The following is a 22,765-nucleotide window of genomic DNA, read 5'->3' as shown; positions in this document are numbered from 1 at the left end:
ATGAAGCCAGTTTTGTGGAGGGTACCTAACATTAATTGTCTCTAAAGACAATTGTTTTATTATTTCAGTGTTTACTTCTGATTTCAGTATTTCTCCTGTTAAATTTAGATCATATTCTATATTTAATAGAATTAAAGGGTTTGGTTGAATTTGTAAGTTTTCTTTTAAATTCGGGATATTGATTTTCTGTTTTAATTCTTGGATATGAAACTTTTTTGAGTTTTCAATCTACAGAGGGGACTGTATGAATGCCAATTGTTTCCTGGTAATCTGACAAGTTTTTCATATTGAATCAGTGCTTTTTCTTCTATTATCATTTTGAAGGATATAGATGTCAATTCAAAGACAGGTGTAGAAAACCGTAATTCTAAAGAAGAAATAATAGAATTCATGTTGCTGCGGTGCTGCTGCCTACCAAAAATTCGTGGTATATTCAAATCAAGTCTCAGTTGCTCGAAGATTTGATTGCATTCTTTTAACTCTTCATCGGCGATTTTCTTCTTGATCCTCGCGATGGTGCCTAACAATTTCCACAATGCGTCAAAAAATGTGCTGCAGGTTTTGACGATATCCAAGATCTTGGATTGGAAAGCAATCACTACTGGTTCTAACACTGTAGAGTACTTCGCGATCAAAATGACAGCCATGATGAATAACGACTTACAAGCCACTGAATGCAAATGAAAGGCGCTTTTTCTTGTGGCGGCATTTTCTTCGATGGAAAGGGTTTCTAATGACTGCATTATTTGTACCAAGTACTTCTTAACCACACTGATGCCAGTGGCGGCTGATTGGCTGAGGCAAGTGAGGCCGGGCCTCAGTCACTTTGCTTCCTTAAACTCAAAATTTTAGTGGTGTTTAGTCGTATATAACATATTATATTAGTTATTTCAATGAAGCGTATAGAGTTATAGAAGTAGAAAACTTTGTGATGTATATAGACCTGTCTTGCAGTAAAATTTGTTCCTTAGACCAGAATCACTTGTGCCGGGTCTGACTTTTGCATTTCGTATGTTTCCACAGGTTTTAAGGTTGCACTCGGAAAGCTGAAACTGAGGCACATTTGTTGTGGCCTAACAGGTTTTCCCCCACCCATCAGCCTTCACTTCTCCCATTCAGAACCCGGTCTTTTGTCAATGCCGGTCTCAAGTGTCGGTTAGGATGAGAATAACAGTGGTGAATCGTCATGTGATCCACTGTTATATGTTTCGGGAAAATAGAAATCGAAAGAAATGCGAGAAATAATTATGATAATAATAAATTCATTGTTAGAGTATTGTTATCGGTAGGAAATAATATTGAAAAAAAGGAAAGTTTTAAATTAAGACTGACCTACGCCGTCACTGACAATTTTTCAGAAAGATAATCTTAAAACGCGAGCTTTCAATGCATCCTGGTGTGAGTAACATAAATGGGTCTTTGGTAATGTGGTGGGAAATAAACTTTTCTGTTGGTCGTGCTTGCATAGTATAGTATATATTAGCTGTCGTTATAGCAAAAGCTAATGACATTGTCAAATTACGCTGTCAAAAAAAAAAAAAAAAAAAAAACAGTGTGTCTACTGAAACTTCAGCAACTGAAAAATATTTCCAGGGGAATTTCAACACATGCTTTTTTAGTTGAGCATAATATTCGTTGCTTTATAAAAATTAAATAGTTAAGACTTCTGAAATCAACTCACAGCATAGCCATTTATTTGAAGATTGACATATTATTTTTCAATAATAATAATAATGATGATGATAATGATAATAATAATAATAATAATAATAATCTTCTTCTTCTTCTGCCAATACACAGTTTTGGGTTGTTATCCGTCTGTGAACTACAAATGGAATTGGTCCGTCCAACTTCGTTGAGGTCTGCCTAAATCTCTTCGTCCTCGTGGATGGTAATGCAAAAGTCTCTTTGGTAAACGATTTTCAGGCATCCTAAGAAGATAGTTTCTCCATTTACGTTGATAATGTTGGATGTCTGCGGTCATCTCCTCAACTTCCCACTGATTTCTTATGTCTTCGCTCCTAATGCGGTCCCGCAAGGTAACTTCTGTCAGTGATCGTAGAAATCTCATTTGTGATGCGTTGATTCTATTTATTTCCTTTTGCCGCAGTGTCCAACATTCACTGCCCTATAACAGAGCTGGTTTTGATATTATGTTGTGAAATCAGATTTGGACCTCTTTTCGCATTTGTTTTCCAAAGTTCCTTCTCAAGATACCATTTAATTGATTATATTTCAATATATTTTTATTTATGTCTTTTTGATAATTATACGAAGAAATATGACTTCCTAAATATACAAAATCTGTCACTTGTTCTATTATTTTGTTATCAACCACTATTTTTGCTCGTATAAGATTTTTGCCAGAAACTGCAATAATAATAATAATAATAATAATAATAATAATAGTAATAATAATATAGTAATAATGTCAATCATAATAAAGTATCATCAATAATAGACATTTTATACGGAAGGTAGACTGCTTAAACTACTTACTACAGGCCTCACAGAGGATTTCGGTCACCAACCGCTACTTCTGATGCACTTGTTTTTCAAGCAATCTGGTCTCTCATAGGTGTGGGATGTTTGGTATCAATTTTCTTCTCAATACCGACTCGCGGAAAACGTAATAATGTCCTTATGGTTCCTACAGCATTGCAGATTTCCGGTATTGTGTTCAGATCATTTACGATCAGATTTAGTTTGTGTGAAGAGCAATGAAAGAACAATGCGTTTTAATACTTTTCCCGTCATATTGCTTGGACCCCCACATTCTTTATCAGACATCATAGAACAGCCATCAAAACCCGAGCCCACGGATTTCTCGGGATCCAGTTCTTAGTTTGTGACAAATTGTTTTTGCATCAAGCACTTCCAGTTCAAGAAAGTCAACAAATTCCTCTTTGATTTCATCAGCCTCTTTGTCAAAATATCGCAACCCTATGGATAACTGCTTCTTTTCCGAAATATCTGCTGTTTCATCTGCTAATAAGCTATACATACACGCTTCTTTCACTTTAATGACGATGCTCTCTCCTTTGTAGTAGTACCACATAAAGAAACGATTTGATTCTGAATGTGAAGTGGCATTTTTCAATGATTGGTCTATTCGTGAACAGCATACATCTTTCAGCACTCTCTCGTCATTATGCTTATCCCAAAGCAGTAAATCGTTCTCCATTTTTGTTTTTCCTTCCATTTTTTTTTTTATCATTAAGTTGTCTAGGAGGACAGCTGCCCCCTTCTCTCTGGTCCCTTCTCTGTGATGACGCCCTTGCGGATCAATTCAGATAATCCATGTTGAATCTTTCGTACACTACATTTTAACACTTGAATATAAATAATTGATTAAATGGCAATCTTACTCGTGTTAATTATGTAAGCATGTGTGGCTTACAGCTATTTCGGTGCTACTTGACACCATCCTCAGATTCTACTAGATCTCGGCGCTATGTGGCTTACAGCTGTTTCGGTGCTACTTGACACCATCCTCCGAGTCTACTAGATCTCTGCCCAACACACAGATCAATTTCAGAACACACACACTATTTGACACAACTCTTCATCACACGAACGCGCCCATACAACAGGCAGCGGAGTTGAGATAGCGCTGATATCTAGTAGGCTCTGAGGATGGTGTCAAGTAGCACCAAAACAGTTGTAAGCCACACATGCTTACATAATTAACACGAGTAAGACTGCCATTTAATCAATTATTTAAATTCAGATAAATTTGCTAATGTTGCAATTGATACAAAGAGTTTGAAATAACATTACAGTGGATACCTAGTCATTGTGGTATACCTTGAAACGAGAAAGTCGATAATATTGCAAAATAGGCAACATGTTTGCAACCAAGACCTCTTCAAGTGATATCTCTATCCAGTGCTTTTGCTTCAGTAAAGTCTCTTTTACAAACCTGTGGATCGACAATTGGCTCTCTTCTGACAAAGGAAAAATTTTACAGTCTGTACAAAAGAAACCAAATGACCTGAACATGTACAAAATCTTGCCCAGACATGTTCATACATTTTTAACAAGAGCCAAAACAGGTCACATTGTCACACATTGTACCTACACCGATTTCACATTTCTGATAATCCTACTTGTCTGTGGTGCAGTAATCATGATGAAGATCTGGAACACATTTTTCTATACTGTCCATCCATAAACCACAAAAGAAGTAAATTAAAATCATCAGTACCAGTTGCAGAAGACACACCCCTGCAGTATTTTGTTCGGTGTTCATTCATGTTGAATCTTTCATACACTACTTTTAACACTTGAATATAAATAATTGATTAAATGGCGATCTTACTCGTGTTAATTGTGTAAGCATGTGCGGCTTACAGCTGTTTCGGTGCTTCTTCACACCATCCTCAGAGTCAATTATTTATATTCAAGTGTTGAAAGTAGTGTACGAAAGATTCAACATGAATGAACACCGAACAAAATACCCCTCATTTCTCGTGAAAAACAACTGAATTAGACTACAGTGGACTTATGTTGTCAGCAGCTGGATACATTGAGAAGATTGATACAAATAGTTTGTAATATTTCAGATGCATGTGGAGGAATTTCGAAAGGCAAATCAACACATACAAGAAAGGAGCACTGATGAAGAATGCAGGTACATTGTCAAATACTGTTTATTACAATAGAGGAATAAATTTAACATAACATATAAAATTAATGAATACTAGCTTAGTACAGTATTAAGCACATATTAGAAGATAAGAGTATTACAGGCGTTGCAAAGAAAATGTTTTAAGGGTACAAATTGTATCTGTATATTTTTTTCTTCTTTGAAAGGAGGACTTAAATGAGTTGCTTTTTCTTTAAATATGTTGTTGACATATTGTTAACTGACTCTGTTCTTATATCAATATCTGCTTAAGGAGGAATCAATAACTTCGAAAATTAACTATATAACAATGACTACAATAAAACCGCTATGATCACTTCAAATCATCACAACTTAATGTGTTGTTTCATTAAGTCCTGTAATTTAATTTTTTTGTATATTTCAGTGTGGATGCAGCCTTCCCTTCTTTAGAAATGAAAGAGCCAGGAAATAATAATTTGATTCCTGATTTGTTAAATTTTCTGGAATTAAGGAAAACTCAGTATCAATCAGTGAAGAACAACTCTGAATCCAAAGGTAAAGGTTATTCAATTATTTTATATGATGTTTTATTTAATTCTGACTTCATAAAATATTTTAAGCAATGCTGCATTGAATGTAACCATTTTTTAAACTTAAAGTTTTTTATACTTAATTATATGTTCATCTTAAATTTAACTGATGAGTACAATGGAGTACAGTATCTTACGTTTGTTTACAGCAATACTAGAGGTCCATATTGGATAATAAATGAGATTTAAAATTACTCCTGTACCTAATAGTTTGAAAGTTTTGAACAACGGTCACTTTCCTTCCTTCTATTTCATATTGATCTTCTACTACGGTAATTCTTAGAGGAATATGTCATAAATATCTTGAAGGTGCTAATTTTATGCTAAATTTCTTAAAAGACTAAGAATACACACTATTATGAATTCATTCAACAAGTAGAAAAATATAGTATATAAAATTCTAAAATACAGCTAAAAAGTTACATTTTTCTATACAGTATATTAAATATGATGAAAGATTAAAATTCCTTAAACTAACAACTTTTAAGGCCTACATACTGTACTGTGTTAGTTGTTGAAGCTTATGAGATGCAAGTGAAAACATTCGAAATCTCACTTTTAATTTTATCCAAGTAATACAAATAAAATGACATACTGTAAGTTTTTTTTTAAAAAGTTGTATAAAGTACAACAATTTAAAATATTCCATTTTTAACTTCGTCATAGTAAAAATAATGTAGTGTACTGGTAATATTTTTATGTATAAAAAACTATAAAGACATATTTTAATTATAAAGAAACAAGTTAGAATTTATAAAACAATTATATTACAGGTTGTTTTGTATGGTTGTGAAACTTGGACTTTCACTTTGAGAAAAGAACACAGATTAAGGGTGTTTGAGAATAAGGTTCCTAGGAAAATATTTAGGGCTAAGAGGGATGAAGTTACAGGAGAATGGAGAAAGTTACACAAAGCAGAACTGCACGCATTGTATTCTTCACCTGACAATTCTTCTTCTTTGGTTCTACAGTCGGGTTCCAGCCTTGACCACCCCAACGATGCTTTTCCATATCCTTCGATCTAACACCTTTGTTTTCCATCCTCTAACACCTGCTGCTATTATATCCTTCTCCACTTCATCCAGCCATCTTAGCTGAGGTCACCCTACTTTTCTGGTGCGAAAATGTATAGTGAGAGTCAATTTCTTGCAAGGATCATTTTCATCCTTCCTACAGATATGGCCCAGCCACCTGACTCTCCTAGCTTTAATTTCTCTGCAAACATCTGGTTCTTCAAAACGTTGGTATAATTCATAATTATATCTTTTCCTCCAACTGCCCTCATCATTTACTGGTCCGTATATTGTCCTCAAAACCTTTCTCTCAAATATACTCAGCCTACAATTGTCGGCACTGCCAACTGCCCAGGTTTCAGATTCATAAAGCAAGACTGGTCTTATTAATGTTTTATATAATTTGCACTTAGTGTTGAGGCTGATATCATGTGATCTTAACTGCTCCTGACATAATTAGGAACATTAAATCCAGACGTTTGATATGGGCAGGGCATGTAGCACGTATGGGCAAATCCAGAAATGCATATAGAGTGTTAGTTGGGAAACCAGAGGGAAAAAGACCTTTGGGGAGGCCGAGACTTAGATGGGAGGATAATATTAAAATGGATTTGAGGGAGGTGGGATGTGATGGTAGAAACTGGATTAATCTTGCACAGGATAGGGACCGATGGCGGGCTTGTGAGGGTGGCAATGAACCTGTGGGTTCTTCAAAAGTCATTTGTAAAGTAACACAGTACCAAGAACAGTTTTTTAATAATATGTCATTTAGGACAGGTTCCTCTGGAAGCAGGACTCTGCGGAGACATTCTTGTTTTACTCCTGATTTGTTTATTACCATATTGCCCCTCGTTAGTAAATTGTCTGTACTTATTCTAGCATATTTTGGTAAAGGCTTTGGCTTGCTTTATCATGTAGCTAGGAAATCTACTATTTATCATTATTGACCACAACTTATTATGTAATACTTCGTCAAATGTCTTTTCGGAATCCACAAATAACATGAAAATATGTACCGGTATGTTTAGTAGAGTCCGAAGACTGATTGTAACCTTGTAGTTACAAGTTAAGGTCACAAGTGATACCATCGATTGTTGAATAATGAATATACTGTACAACCATAACAAGAACAACCTCTTCTGAACTCGTGTTCTAATATTTGTTTGATATATGTTTGCTAATACTGTAATATATAATCTTCGCATTATGATCCTTGTATGTATTTTGTATGACGCATTTAACAAACTAAAGCCCCCTTAATTCACTGGTCAACAGCCAAAATGTGAAACCAAAGAACTTCGACTAATTTTAGTTGCTAAACATTAAAAATGACTTTAATTTTGTATGATTGATTTGCATTTCAAAGATATTTATACAAAGCGGTTTTGCTCAATTTTTGTTATTGTAATAGACTGTATACTTCTAAAAGAGCTGATTACAGCCTCCACAAGCGTGGAGAAAGTTTTATTGCTTCCTGTAGAGCTAGTCATCATCTTTCATCAGGTAACTGTTAAATAATATATTTAACAGTGTTGCCAAGTCTCCTGATTTTGCAGGAGATTTCCCGGCTTTTATCCAAGTCTACTCCTCTACTGATAAATTAAAAGTTTTCGGCATTTCTCCATCTTTTTATAAAATTCTATATTCCCAGTTTTTATTATTAATCTTTATTTAATTTTTTAAAGACATTTGCAATAGACTACCTCTATTAGATTTCATACTTGTACGAACCTGTATATTCTACTGCTGTAACAGTTTCGGTCATAGACCTGATATTTTTAATTGTTTGAGGATTTGAGCTCATGTATGGTTGGTCCCTATCACTACAGGTAGCGGATAGAGGAGACGGCCTCCAGATATGGAGTAGCTACGAATATATTAAACAGTCACAGACAGCCGGTAAGAGGTGGTCCTCCAGCTTGGGGGTGGAGCGAAGGGCTAACAACCAATCACCGTAAAAAATAAGGTTGTTACGAAACCACAACATAAGTCCCGGAATGTGACTGATTCATTGGCACGACCACAGTAAAGGAATAAGGTTATGAGATTTGGTACTTGGAATGTTGCAAGTCTATATAGAACAGGAGGGGTAACATTAGTAGCAAAGGAATTAGCAGGGGCGTATTTTGCGGGCTACCGGGGCTACCAGCGGTAGCCCAAGGAAATTACAAAAGAAAAAGCTTATAATATAACATAATGTAATAATTTTGTATTATTAGTTTTACCATAGTAATTAAAATTAAAGTAATTGTTAGATATATTTTGTGTAATAATAGGGTCAGCGGTAGCCCAAACCCTTTAACCAGTATACGCCACTGCTAGATATAGAATAGACTTCATGGGAGTACAAGAGGTTAGATTACATGGGAATGACATATCACAAATAGGAGATTACTTGGTGTATTATAGGGAAGGAAACAATAATCACCAATTAGGAATAGGATTCTTTATCCATAAAAGAATAAAAACAGCAGTAGAAAAGGTCGAATTTATCAGTGACACGTTATCATACTTGGTACTTAAGTGTGTGTGTGTGTGTCTAATGCTCAATATTTAACAGTAAAGTCATTCTCCTCCTTGCTTCCCAATATTTAGATGTAGATCCATAAAATTTTCCAGAGATTCACAGATTTTTAGATTTTCCATGTCCATGACCTCTTCTTTATTGCACAATAAACATTCAGCAGAGTCCGATAAGCTGATTCGATGTAGATGTTTTGTAAGATAGTCATGAGCAGTAATCAGTCTGACCAGTATTTAAGGATAGATGGTGCGATATCACAGTTATAAATGCCCACGCCCCTACAGAAGAGAAGAACGACCATAAAAAGGATAGCTTCTATGAGGAATTGGCGTGGTTTCCCTTGAGCAATAAGACAAATGTCGGGATGAGCCCTAAAAGAAATGGGCCACGGACCACTTCCCTTCCCCCACTCTTTCTCTTCTACTATCACAAAGAACTTGCTAATTTCTTAGATACCAACCCTGAATTATGATAATAGGGGAACATAAATATATTGTAAGTTCACAGGGCTAACGGCTTCGAAGCTGGGTACCTGGTTCTAATGAAGTGCACTGGTAGCAATCTAAAACATGGGGGCATGAGATAGTTACTCTGCCTGCCATTAAAAATTCACTTCACTAAATCCCCAAGGTAAAAAAAAAAGGAATTGGAACACACTTTTGATCAGTTATCTATATATCACATGAAAATTTTATTGGGACATTTCAATGCTAAAGTAGGATGGGAGGATATTTTTAAACCAACTATTGGAAAAAAAGTCTACACGTAACTAGTAATGACAATGGAGTTAGGATAGTCAACTTTGCCACATCAAAAAATTTAATTGTCAAACGTACAACATTTCCCCATAAGAATATACATAAATATACTTGGACTTCTCCAGATGGATTGACACACAACCAAATAGATCACATCTTGATAGATAAACGGAAACATATTAGTATAGTAGACATTCGAACTTTCAGGGCGGCATAGTGTATTCTGACCATTATTTGGTAATTGGAGAATTAAGAGAAAGACTATCAGTAGCCAAGCGAGTAGAGCAACAAGTTACTAGTAAATTCAATATTCTGAAATTAAAGGACGAGGAAACTAAGTGACATTATCAGATCGAAATTTCGAATAGGTTTGCCACTTTAGGAAGTTCCGACGATGTTGAGGTAGAGTTAGATGTTAATAGCATGTGGGAAAATATCAGAGATAGTATCAAAATTGCAGCTGAGCAGAGCATAGGTTATTGCGAAACTAATAAAAAGAAGCCGTGGTTTGATGAAGATTGTTGCATGGTAATAGAAAGAAGGAAACAGGCAAAATTGAAATTCTTACAGGATCCAGTTGAGGAGAATAGAGATAATTATTCCAATGAAAGACTGGAAGCAAGTCGTACACTTAGGAATAAAAAGAGAGGTTACTTGAAGGAAAAACTGAATGAGGTAGAAACAAATAGTAAGAATAAAAACATTGAAGATTAATATAAAGGAATTTAAGAACAGATATCAGACAAGGATAAATGTGATCAAGGATGAGAATGGAGACTTGCTTGCAGACATTCATTCAATCCTTAACAGATGGAAAAACTATTTTGGGCAACTACTAAATGTACATAGGCCAAATAGAAATGATTGGGAAGAAATTCAAATACAAACTGCTGAGCCATTTATACCCAAACTCACACTTTCTGAAGTCGAGATTGCGATAGAAAATTTGAAAACTTACAATTCTCCAGGTACTGATCAAATTGAATTAATACAAGAGGGTGGGAGCGCCTTATCTAGCGAAATTTATAAGCTTGTACTTACTATTTAAAAAAGGAAATAGTACCAGAACAATAGGAGTCCATAAGTGTACCTATCTTTAAGAAGGGAGAAGTGCCTAACTGTAGTAAATTTCGAGGAATATCACTTTTATTGACGTTGTACAAAATTTTGTCCAATATTCCTTTGAGAAGATTAACTCCATATGTAGATGAAATTATTGGGGATAATTCATTGCAGTTTTAGGCGTAATAGATCGACTATTGATCAGATATTTTTGTATTTGACAGATAGACCTATTCGAGGGAAAATGGGAGTATAAGGGTACAGTACATTAGTTATTCAAAGATTTCAAAAAGACATATGACTCAGTTAACCCTTGAGAGCTCACTCACGGTCTTTTCGACTGGGTGTGATAAACGTTTAGCTTCTGCTTCAAGGTCACTTGAGTTCTGCCGCTCACCCCTTCAGTACCTTTCATTCGACTCTTCCAGAATAAGATGTGATTGTTGTCATGCACTTTGCTATTGGTCAATTTGATTTGAAACTGTTGTTATACAGACCTGGTCGTTTCAACTGTGTGCGAGTCATTACGCAACTTCGTATTGTTTCACTTGGTGTATATGTATAATGTAGTTTTTTCTTGTATTTATAACTTTTCACATATACGTACGTTTTTGTCAGTGTAATACTTTATTTTCACTACTGATCCCCGTACATTGCCGTGTAGAAATATGGATGAAGAGGGAGAAAGGATAAGGAACCTTATTGATAGTGTAGAAAAGGAAATGGCCCGGGAAGAAGAAACAAGAAGGGAAGCTGGTGCAGTCAGAAGACAATTGTTCCGTGAAGAAGAAATTATCAGACCAATTGATAGCATTGAATCGGACGTTGAAGAAGAAGATATGGTTGAAGAAATCGATCATAACACAGACTCTGCTCAATCAGCAGATGAGGAAGTAGACCTTGTTCCAGGTCCAATTTATACAGAGAAAGATGGAGTAACAACATAGGAAATGCACTGTGCACCACGTAACAGACGTGTTGGCGAACGAAATATAGTAAGGTTTATGCCTGGTGTAAAACAGGTAGCAAGGAGCGCATCGACTCCATTCCAGTGTTGGAAGTTATTTTTTACTGACACTATCATTGATGAAATTGTTAGACATACAAATGAAAAAAATTGAAAAAGTGCGTCCAAATTACAGCCGCCCAAGAGATGCACACAATACAACGAGAACTGAAATGGAAGCTTTTATAGGACTTCTTTATATGGCTGGAGTTTTGAGAGCATCTCATCTGAACCTGTTCGACCTTTGGTCTGCTGATGGGACAGCTGTTCCTTATTTCAGAACTTGTATGAACCGGATACAATTCAAGTTCCTGGTGACAGTTTTAAGATTTGATGATTCAAATACTCGACAAGAGCGCAGAAGTGTTGATAAGCTTACTCCTATTCGATCTCTCTTTGAGCAAATTGTTCAAAAATGCTCCGAGAATTTTACTGTTAGTGAATACGTCACTATCGACGAGATGTTGGAATCTTTTAGGGGAAGGTGCAGTTTCAAACAATTCATAAAAACAAAACCGGCAAGATATGGAATAAAGGTATTCTCTCTGGCATGTGCAAAAACCTTTTATACACTGAATATGGAAGTCTACGCTGGTAAGCAGCCTGAAGGGCCCTACCAAGTTGATAACTCTGCTAAATGTGTTGTGAACAGGATGGTGCAGCCAATCAGTGGATCCAGGAGAAACATCACCACTGACAACTGGTTCACTTCAGTGCCGCTTGCTGATGAACTTCTAACAACTCACAAGTTAACATTAGTTGGAACGCTGAGAAAAAATAAGAGGGAGGTGCCCCCTTTATTTTTGCAAAGTTGTTCAATGGAAAATAGGACAAGACCCTTCTGTCCTACTGTCCGAAAAAGAAGGTGGTGTTGCTGTTATCCACCATGCATCATACCGATGAAATTGATCCAGACCCTGAAGAATCTAGAAAACCTTACATGTTGACGTTTTATAATTCAACGAAAGGAGGGGTGGACATGGTGGACGAGTACAAGGCTAGGTATTCAGTTGCAAGAACCAGTAACCGCTGGCCTCTAACTCTGTTCTTTACACTACTGAACATTGCAGGCATCAATAGCTTCATTATACTGAAACACAATATTCGCCAATTTGACATTTCGAAGAAAATTCCTACAAACACTCGGCAAGGAGTTGTCTAGAAATTATCTACTTGAAAGACTGCAACTAGAAAATCTGCCACGTAAACTGAAGAGAAACATCAGAGAAATTACTGGAACTGCCGAAGAAAGAAATCCACCTCCATCTGGAGAAGATGAGGGTCCAGGAAGGTGCCATCTCTGCAATTGGAAGAAAAATCGTAAGTCTAAGACGAGGTGTAATGTATGCCGCCACTTCATCTGCAAAGAACATACACAGTCAACTTGCACTTTTTGTGCTAATCCTGAAGAAAGTGCCTATGGTGATAGTGATGAAGATATATAATACGTGTGAGGTCATGTGACTAAGTGAGTTCATCTTCTAATACTATTTTCTTCCGTGTTTGTTGAATTTAGGCCTATTTCACACCGATAATGACTATAATGAATAGGACAAGTAGAAATACCGTTATATTTTTGTGTTACTCATATACCAGGCCATGACGATGATGAAAATATTTAACATATAATGTGATTTATACATTTTTCACAGTATAAACAACACTCAAGGTTACTTGGATATTGGCATGTTCATCTTCTTTTTAATACATAATAACAGTGATGTTAATGAATAAAATACAGTTAAATAATGTTTTTGTAACTTTTGTGCTAACTCGACCGTGCGTGAGCCACGACGTAAAGTTTCCAGGCTTGAGCTCTCTAGGGTTAAGGAAGAAGTTTTATATAATATTCCTATTGAATTTGGTATTCCCAAGAAACTAGTTCGATTAATTAAAATGTCTTAGTGAAGTGTACAGCAGAGTCCGTATAGGCAGTTTCTATCGGATACTTTTCCAATTCACTGTGGGCTAAAGCAAGAAGATGCACTATCACCTTTACTTTTTAACTTCACTCTAGAATATGCCATTAGGAAAGTCCAGGAAAACGGATAGGTTTTTGGAATTAAATGGGTTACAGCAACTGCTTGTCTACGCTAATGATGTGAATATGTTAGGAGAAAATCCAGAAACGATGGTGGAAAACACTATTCTTCTATAGCTTATAAATTTCCGTAATTTTTGTATATTGCACCTTATAAGGTTAGGATAGGGCTCAGTTATATTAACAAATTTGCTGTATTTTAAAATGTAGAATAATTTTAAATGAACCAGTAAATAAAATGTTTATGGTCCTTTCCTTAATCTAATTGCAGAGAAAGAATTCAGTGATAGGTTGAAGTTGTTAATTGAAGAAAATATTTTACTTCTGCAAGAGAGTGCCAATTTGAAAGATACTTATTACCATGAAAAGAAAAAGGTAATTTCTATTTCCACATTTCTTTTTTTTCTCTAATTATGAGGCGCATCCAGAAAGTAAGTTTCCTGATTTTTTTCCCCTTGAAAATAAACGTAATTAGCCGTGTCAATTGCGCATGTGTAACAGATCTATGACGTATCAATCATATGCCAGCCGGACAGGTCCCGCCTGGTGCCAGTAGCATGGCAGCAGTGGCCGAAATGGAAGCTCTTATTCCTTCTCCCGTCGCCTGCGAGGTTCGGTCGGTGATAAAGTTCTTTAATGCACAAAGCATTGCGCCAATTGAAATTCATCAGCAGCTCTGTCAGGTCTATGGGCCGAACATCATGAGTAAGCAGATGGTGCGTCGCTGGTTTAGGCAGTTTTCCGAAGGTCGTCAAAGTGTCCATGATGAAGAGCGCAGTGGGCGACCATTCCTCATCAATGATGATCGTGTTGAGCTGGTGCGGCAGTGCATCATGGAGAACCGTCGCTTCACGATTACAGAGCTGAGCAACCATTTTCCGCAGATATCGCGATCCTTGTTGCATGAGATTGTCACTAATCACCTGCTGTTGAAAAAAGTGTGTGCTAGGTGGGTGCCGAAAAACCTGACACCCGAACACAAAATGCAACGTTTAGGAGCAGCACTGACATTTCTGCAACAGTATCACGATGACGGCGACGAGTTCCTCGACAGGATCGTCACGGGTGATGAGACTTGGATTTTGCACTTCACCCAGGAAACCAAGCAGCAGTCAATGCATTGGCGGCATAGTGGCTGTCCGGTCAGGATGAAATTCAAACAGACGCTGTCGGTACGGAAAGTGATGTGCACGGTGTTCTGGGACAGGAAGGGCATTCTGCTCATTGAATTCCTTCCAAGAGGTGAAACAGTGAACGCTGACCGTTACTGTGAAACACTGCGAAAATTGCGACATGCCATTCAAAACAAGAGGCGTGGAATGCTTACTGCAGGTGTTGTGCTCCTCCATGACAATGCTCGTCCACATATGGCTCGGCGCACAGCAGCTGTTTTGACGGAATTTGGCTGGGAGTTGTTTGATCATACACCCTACGGTCCTGATCTTGCTCCCAGCGATTTTCACGTTTTCTTGCACCTCAAGAAATTCCTGTCCTCCGGTGAGCATTTTGGTAATGACGGAGAGCTGAAGATGTCTGTCACACGCTGGTTCCATTCACAGGCGGCAGAGTTCTACGACAGAGGGATACGAAAGTTGATCCCACGATAAGACAAGTGTCTCAATTCTGATGGTGGCTATGTTGAAAAATAACTGAAACATTGCTGTACCTGTTGCCAATAAATGTTTTCCTGAAAGTGTGTGTTCTTTTCTTTTTAAAAATAGGGAAACTTACTTTCTGGATGCGCCTCGTACTATGTGAAGGTGTTGATGAAAGTAAGGCACTTGAAAGCAAGTGTTGTCTAAATATTAAGCAGTATGAGCAATGAACTCGTGTTTAATTATTGGAATGAAACACGGATGTTGCACAAAAAGAAATAGAAATAAGGGTGCATATAGAATAGTTATGTGATATTTGTTCAGATCTTGTTTTTAGTGACATAAATGGAATAACATTAAATGACGCTTTACTCTTAATTCTTATGAATTATGATAGCGAGACATAGGTACGTTAAGTACAGCTTGTGATTGAGATATGTGTTTCTAGAGGATTAATCTGGAATTGAAACTATGCAGAGTGGATTCACGCATTCAGGAGCTCCAGCAGACCATCAAAGATCAGAACGAGGATATAAAAGCTACAGAACAAAAGGTAAGACTTCTCTCTGTGTACACAAAGGAAAATGTAGAATGATCTGTAAAGAGTGGATTGAAAACTGCAAGTACTGCCCGTGTCTCACTTCCTGAGTTGTTTCTTTGAGGGGCGATACGCAGAGGGAGAGAGTGGGAGGTTCTGGGTACCGCATGTGCCTACTACCCTACGTTCAACACATCGGCCTTTTCAGGATTGCTGTCGTCAGCTATGGAGCAAATTCAGTCATGGACAAGTGAATGTATAGGCTATCCCCTCACAAAACAAATTATGTCCTTTTCATAAATTCCTGTAACTAAACACTAATACTAGTGGTAGACTTCAGTCTCTACTCGAGATTATCGACCTAATCGCGATCACGGTTGTCATGTGTACACATCCGTAAACTCTTTCCTCTATGGCATTCTTTCTCAAGCTTTTTCCACCGCGAAACCCCTTTTAATCTAAGTGTAACTGCGGAATCCTTGTAATATTTTATTAGTATTTAATAATTAACAGACAAGTGAAAGCTAGTATCTCAATAATTCTGTTCAGTGGGACGCATGTATTTGCTTTTAAGCCTGCAATCTGGTTTTATGGCGAAAAGTTCTCTCATTTCTACTGTACTTCTGCATTTTGTCTTTTCGGTATTTTGTTTTAGTGAACATATACGCAGAGAATCCAGTGATGAAAGTGATAAGTATTATGGGTATTTTCCGTTTTAGATGTTCATTAAACATATTATTACGCATATTCTTGGAATAATAATAATAATAATAATAATAATAATAATAATAATAATAATAATAATAATATCATCATCATCATCATCATCATCATTGGTGGTTTCATGTTATTATTGATTCATATTTTCGTAACATTTATATATTTTTATAGTATCCACTATGTATAAAATAGCCATTGGAGCAGCCCAGTCGGGTAAGGAGCTTGCCTATCGATCCAGAGCTGCGCTCGGGCCCGGGTTCGATTCCCGCTTGGGCTGATTACCTGGTTGGATTTTTTCTGAGTTATTCCCCAACCGTAAGGCGAATGTCAGGTAATTTTTGGCGAATGCCCGACCTCATTTCGCCAAATACAATTTCGCTATCATCAATCCCATCGATTCAAAATAACCTAGTAATTGATACAATGTCGTTAAATAACCAAGTAAAAATGTATAAAATAACATTTAAAATCATATAGGGCTCACGGAACCCCAGAACATACTTTGAGAAATGCTCCTCTATGGTAATTCAGCAGTTGTCCAGACTGAACGAAGAGTGGCCTAGTGTGTACAGCTGTCAAAAAAAAAAAAGTGGCCGCACTCGTGAACAGCGAATATTTTCAAAGTCCACTTCGGGTCGCGGCGATGTTACACAATGCATGTGCTTGTACAAGCAGTTCCCGAACTATGAAAGTGTTCCATGTCTGCGCCTCGTAGGCCAGCGGTAGAGTGCTTGTTTAATGATTCACAGGTTGTGGGTTCGGGCCTTCTTCAAGTTTTAATTTTATTTTTTAATCGTTCTTTAGTGATGTAAATGCTATTCAAAATTATCATTTATATCCAGTTATCGTTCTTTATGGATATCACGTTATTTATATTTTGTTATCGTTCTTTAGAGATATGAATAAAATTCAAGTCATCATTTGTATTCTGCTATCGTTTTATAACGATATGAATAACAATTATTATTATTATTATTATTATTATTGTATCTCCAATGGTGGTTAGCCCTATTTTACATATGTATGTTAGGGCTATAGTTTCATACACAAAAAAGATAAGCATAAAGAGAAATAGAAAAGAAAATTAAATTAGCTTACGCGATGTAAACAAAACATAAACAAACCGTAAATTAGGCATTGCGATTGCAAAATAAATATCAGGTATCAATTTGAAACATACAAAAACATTAACAACACACATACGTAACACTTCTATAACACAAATACGCAGCTTTCCGTACCATACATCATAAATTAATACACAATAGTCACACAATCAAACTATAATTACGACATTGCGACGACATCAAGCATCACATAACTGACTCACATACATAACAAATCAAGCATCCGTTACAACACATACACTTCAACATAGTAACCACACTTTTAAAAGTTACAAATTTGGCTCCAAGAAGAATAAATAGGACACTGTTACTAATTACTATTCTTCTACAATTTCTTAAATACATCTGTAATAAATCTGTGAAATTCCGATATGAATAATATTCACGTTTTTTATATTGTTATCGTTCTTTAGCGATATAGATAATATTCAAGTTATTTATATTCTGTTTTCCTTCATTAGCATTATAAAATAATATTCAAGTTATTTATATTGTTATTGTTCTTTCGCAATATAAATAATCTGTATTTTATGTAAGTAATTATTATAACACAAATAACCATCTTTCTTTGTAAAATAGGTTATTTTATTTAGATAATTAAATAAGTATTATATAATATCTTATATTAATTAAACAAACTGATATTTATCATTTATATTGTTATCGTTCTTTAGTGATACTGTATAAATAATATTCAAGTTATTTATATTGTAATCGTTCTTTAGCGATATAAATAACATAAATTTAATTTAGGTTTGGAAAAATCCAGTTGCATAATACTGCTATTAGTTTTTTCTTTTTGTATTATTACATTATACTATCTTGAACCACAATAAAATGAAAAGGAGTAACGAGGAATTGAACCTGAGACGTTGACATCTAAATTTCGACGTTCGTCCACTGAGCTACGAGGGCAAAAGTGTGGAAACATTTTCGGAAAAATTGGCCCAATCACACTCTAAGATTTTCTGATGATTCGTAGAAGCTAGTCCAGGATGCGGGGGGCAAAGGCTAATTGAGATTTCCCGGTCTCTGATCGGGTCAAACATCCTGATAGAATCACCCTTGCCGTGACTTTCGGTGAAGTCCGGAGGGCCCAATTAGTCAAATCCACTCTCCTCATCTCCACGCTTGGGTCCCCTGGAATTTAATAAGATGCGAAAGAGATAGTGGTATGCGGAAAGCAACGGGATGTCACCGCATTTAGGCCTATCCTTCCCAAGAAAAACTGCAAACATGAACAAAGGAAGCTTTTAATAGAAGAAGGATATTCTGCGGACCTCTGGAAAAGAACTAAGGAAGAGACCAGTGAAGTGCTTTGTGTGGAGTGTGGCATTGTATGGGGAAGGAACATTGACATTACGACGAAATGAAGAGAAACGAATTGAAGCATTTGAAATGTGGATGTGGTGAAGAACGGTGCGTGTGAAGTGGACAGACAGAATAAGAAATAAAATTGTGTTTGAAAAAGTGAGTGAAGAAAGAATGATGCTGAAACTGATTAGAAAGAGAAAAAGGAATTGGTTGGGTCTCTGGTTGAAAAGAATAATAGACGACATTAGGATATGTGGATCATATGCGGAGATTAAGAGGAAGGCAGAAAATAGGAAAGATTGGAGATTGCTGGGTTTGCAATGAAAGACCTGCCCATGGACAGAACACTTATGTATGTGGGTATGTTCAGAATGCCTGGAATATCGTGTCTAAGAACAGTCGCTATTTGCAAAGACTAGTCGATTCCATGCCCACTCGACTGCAAGATGATCGAGATAAGAGGAAGATAGACTAAATATTGAATTGTGGCTTTTTGTTTTGTTTTTTGAACGCTTAATTGTTTGAATGTTTTAAGGCCGACGCCAGTAAATTTGTTTTGTTTATGCCACGAAAGATATTTTTATTGAGAATAAAATCTTGTTTCTTTCCATTTGCAGCCACAATATCATAATGATAGTCATGGCATAATATACAGTATTAATGAACCTGATGTTAATTACTAAAATAATCGTAAAGGAGAAAGGAGCCATTATGTATAGTTTGTCTCTCTCAAAAACCTAACAAAAAAGAACATAAAAAGCACGAGGTTGTAGTCGAACATAGGACCTCATGAATAAGAGGCCTGAACGCTACCATTACGCTATCGAATCACAGAGGGAATACTTCAATTATAACTGTAGATATCAGGCAATGTGGTCCAACAACATGTAACATCGCCTGTCTCCGAATTATAGCGAAGATACCGAAGGGAACATTGTTTCAGGAGAGCGGCCACTTTTTCTTTTGACAGCTGTACATACATTTTAGGAAATCGCCGTCAGAGATAATAGCGATAGTTGTAACCACGATTAGAGTCTCCAGTATTATAACCAGTAAAGATCCCTGCGATTGCATAGGATAATGTTTTCAGCACTCTCGGCTCAGGACGTGAGACACGGGCAGTAAGGCGTCTTGAACACAGATACCTGCATAAATAAGTTACGTATCGCTATTTGTAACTTATTCTAAATGCTTCATATTACAAGATTTGTACTGCTCTTATTAACCCATTAATGCCCGTAATTCCCTGTGTGAGATTTTGGCGTCATATTTCTGTTATGTGATCCTGGAAGAACCCTAATCACTATAATTTTATTTCATTCATGTACCTACAACCAAAAAGTCCATTTTAGGCTGGCAACTTTAGTTGCCACTGGGCACTTGCGTGTCTGATATTTGTTATTGTGAAATAAATGCATCTTACTTCACTAAAAAGCTTTTGCTTTATTTAGCACTTACAAATTTACACACTCTACATAACTTTAGACTATTACTTTACACTCTGTCCATAATTTTTGTGTCAGATATAAGGGAAAAGTCGATTTTATTCAATACCAAATAGTCCTTATGCATCATGAAATGTTCTGAAACACTAATCAGGATGAAGCGCAGCATCACTCTTATTGCAAACGAATTTTGTACGAGAACCACATACACGACATCTTAGACACTTGGATAGATCTTTCTCGACTATATGGCCTTTATCATCCTTAAGCACTTCATCCAGCACTGCGGAAAATGATAAGGAGCGATGGATTCCTAGCGAGTTTGTTGTATAACCATATGACTTCAGGAGATGAATGACGCATTGAAGTTTGTATTCAAGAAGAGAGACGTCATTCCCAAATCTACGATACAGAAGCCATCCTTGAACACATGTTAGTTCTTAGTATGGATGCTGTAATGTAAGTAGCTATAAACTGATCACCAATATCAACACCACCCATGTTGTTATTATACTGCGCTACAGGTCCTGGAACGTTGACAGAAATTTTCTTCCTATCAGCTCTGGAATATCTGCTTGACTTTCTCATGGGATCAACAGGATGATAGTTTGTGAGAACTGTAACGACACTTGATATTCCATTGGACTACCAGCAAATCGTTGCAAGTAGAGGATGCCATTTCACCTCGGGATACTTTCTTCCAGCTTTTTTTTATCAGGCAGATTCATTGAATCAGTGATTCTGTTTTCCCGTAGAGTTCCAATGGCTCCGAACCTTCTGTTAGTAAGTCCTTGCATCAGTCCAACAGTTGTGAAGAGATTATCGAAGTAGAGCTATATTCCTTGTGGTAACTGCACATGAGCAACCATTCCCAAAGGAACATTACTTCCTTGGCCAAGACCTGTTTCAGGAAGGCGAGTTGAACTTCCACAATATGGTTCAGCATGAAAGATAAATCCAGATGGATCAGCAGCAACCCACAATTCGAATCCGAAGCGCACAGGCATTTCCCTTATGAATTGACGTCCATAATATGGAATCATACTTCATCAATGCTTACACATTTTCCAGGAGACACCTGTTTGAAGGAAGCGTTCAGTATATAGAAGAGTTGTCTCACTTTACAGAGAGAATCAGGACCGTCTAATCCGTCATTATTGGTCAGGTGAAGGAATCTCAGTAGTTCATCAAATCGGTTGCGTCGCATAAATTCTGACATTATTGGCACATGAACATCCGGTTTGCTTCTACAGTAAGGCCTTCTTTATGGCAGTTTGTGGTACTCAGACAGAAGTAGAATACCGATTAGAGTAAGAATCTCTTCTCTTGAGGCATTCAAATTATGCATAAAATGCTGAGCCACATCTATTGGTTTCCATAACTATTAATAAGCTCAAATAATTCTGTAGAGAAAAAGGTTCTGAGAGCATCTAAAGGAGACTTTACTGTTTCTCTAAGTAGATCTTAGTTAGCAATGGTAAAATTTTGAAGAATATGTAAAATGAATAAACAAATAATCGTAAGTGCCCACTGGCAACTAAAGTTGCCATACAAATTCAAACCACTCTAATGAAATTGTGGTAAGTTGTAAATTAAAAACCTGTTAGTATAATAAAATTGCACATATTCTTATTAGATTTATGTAATTGAAATTGTTGTGCAGCAATTTTTAGATATAATTTTACTTACATTATTGAAGGAATGTGTAGCAGTCCAGAATTTAGTGTGTGCACTACTTATTAATTTCTTCTGTACCGGTACTGACGACGTAACGAACGGATGCGATAAAACTCAACTCGAACTAGAGGAAGATAGTTGAATATTTACACCAATTGTTGTGAACAATGAACAAATTTAAAACTGACCAATCAATAAAGCTTTATTGCCTTGGGAACTTTAGTTGCCACTGGGATATAATGGGTTAATTTGTTGTTCGTAGCAAAATAAAAATACTCTTCATTCAATGCTACCACACTCACGTTCACATTTTTCTACACATTTGAGCGAACACTAATGCATGTTCTATAGGAGGGACATGACACTCTACATTTGATTTCATGATAGGAAACAGTCCAAATATACAGGGTGATTCAGACCACTCATAAGTCACTTATTTCGGAAAAAAGTGCATGAAAATTTTCGAGACAAAAATATTTATAACTAAACCATATGTGAACTTTCACTTGAGCTTGATTTCAGCAATCAGCTCTAACAGGAAGTAGGCTGATTGATGTATCACTTTAAAATGGAGTCGGGTCAAATAAGGTAAGTTGTTTGTTTTGAAGAGCTCTATCAAATGGTATCCTATTTGACCCGACTTCCATTTCAAATTTTAAAGTGATACTTCCTGTTAAGGCCAATTCATGAAATCAAGCTCAAGTGAAAGTTCACATATGGTTTAGTTATAAATATTTTTGTCTCGA

The 22,765-nt window shown here is 36.4% G+C and overlaps 1 protein-coding gene across 3 annotated transcripts in view; it reads left to right on the top strand.

Annotated features, from left to right (window-relative positions):
• Positions 1–22,765, top strand: part of LOC138711830 (kinesin-like protein KIF23) — a 79,907-nt gene that overhangs the window by 37,189 nt on the left and 19,953 nt on the right. For all 3 annotated transcript variants that reach the window (XM_069843091.1, XM_069843090.1, XM_069843089.1), the window contains exons 8-11: positions 4,566–4,633; positions 5,034–5,164; positions 13,875–13,978; positions 15,647–15,751. In XM_069843091.1, coding sequence (XP_069699192.1) covers positions 4,566–4,633; positions 5,034–5,164; positions 13,875–13,978; positions 15,647–15,751 — 408 coding nt within the window. The remainder of the gene's footprint in view (positions 1–4,565; positions 4,634–5,033; positions 5,165–13,874; positions 13,979–15,646; positions 15,752–22,765) is intronic.

The sequence above is a fragment of the Periplaneta americana genome, chromosome 13 (genome assembly GCF_040183065.1).
Source record: "Periplaneta americana isolate PAMFEO1 chromosome 13, P.americana_PAMFEO1_priV1, whole genome shotgun sequence".
NCBI lineage: Eukaryota > Metazoa > Arthropoda > Insecta > Blattodea > Blattidae > Periplaneta > Periplaneta americana.
This window is presented reverse-complemented; position numbering and strand designations above follow the sequence as displayed.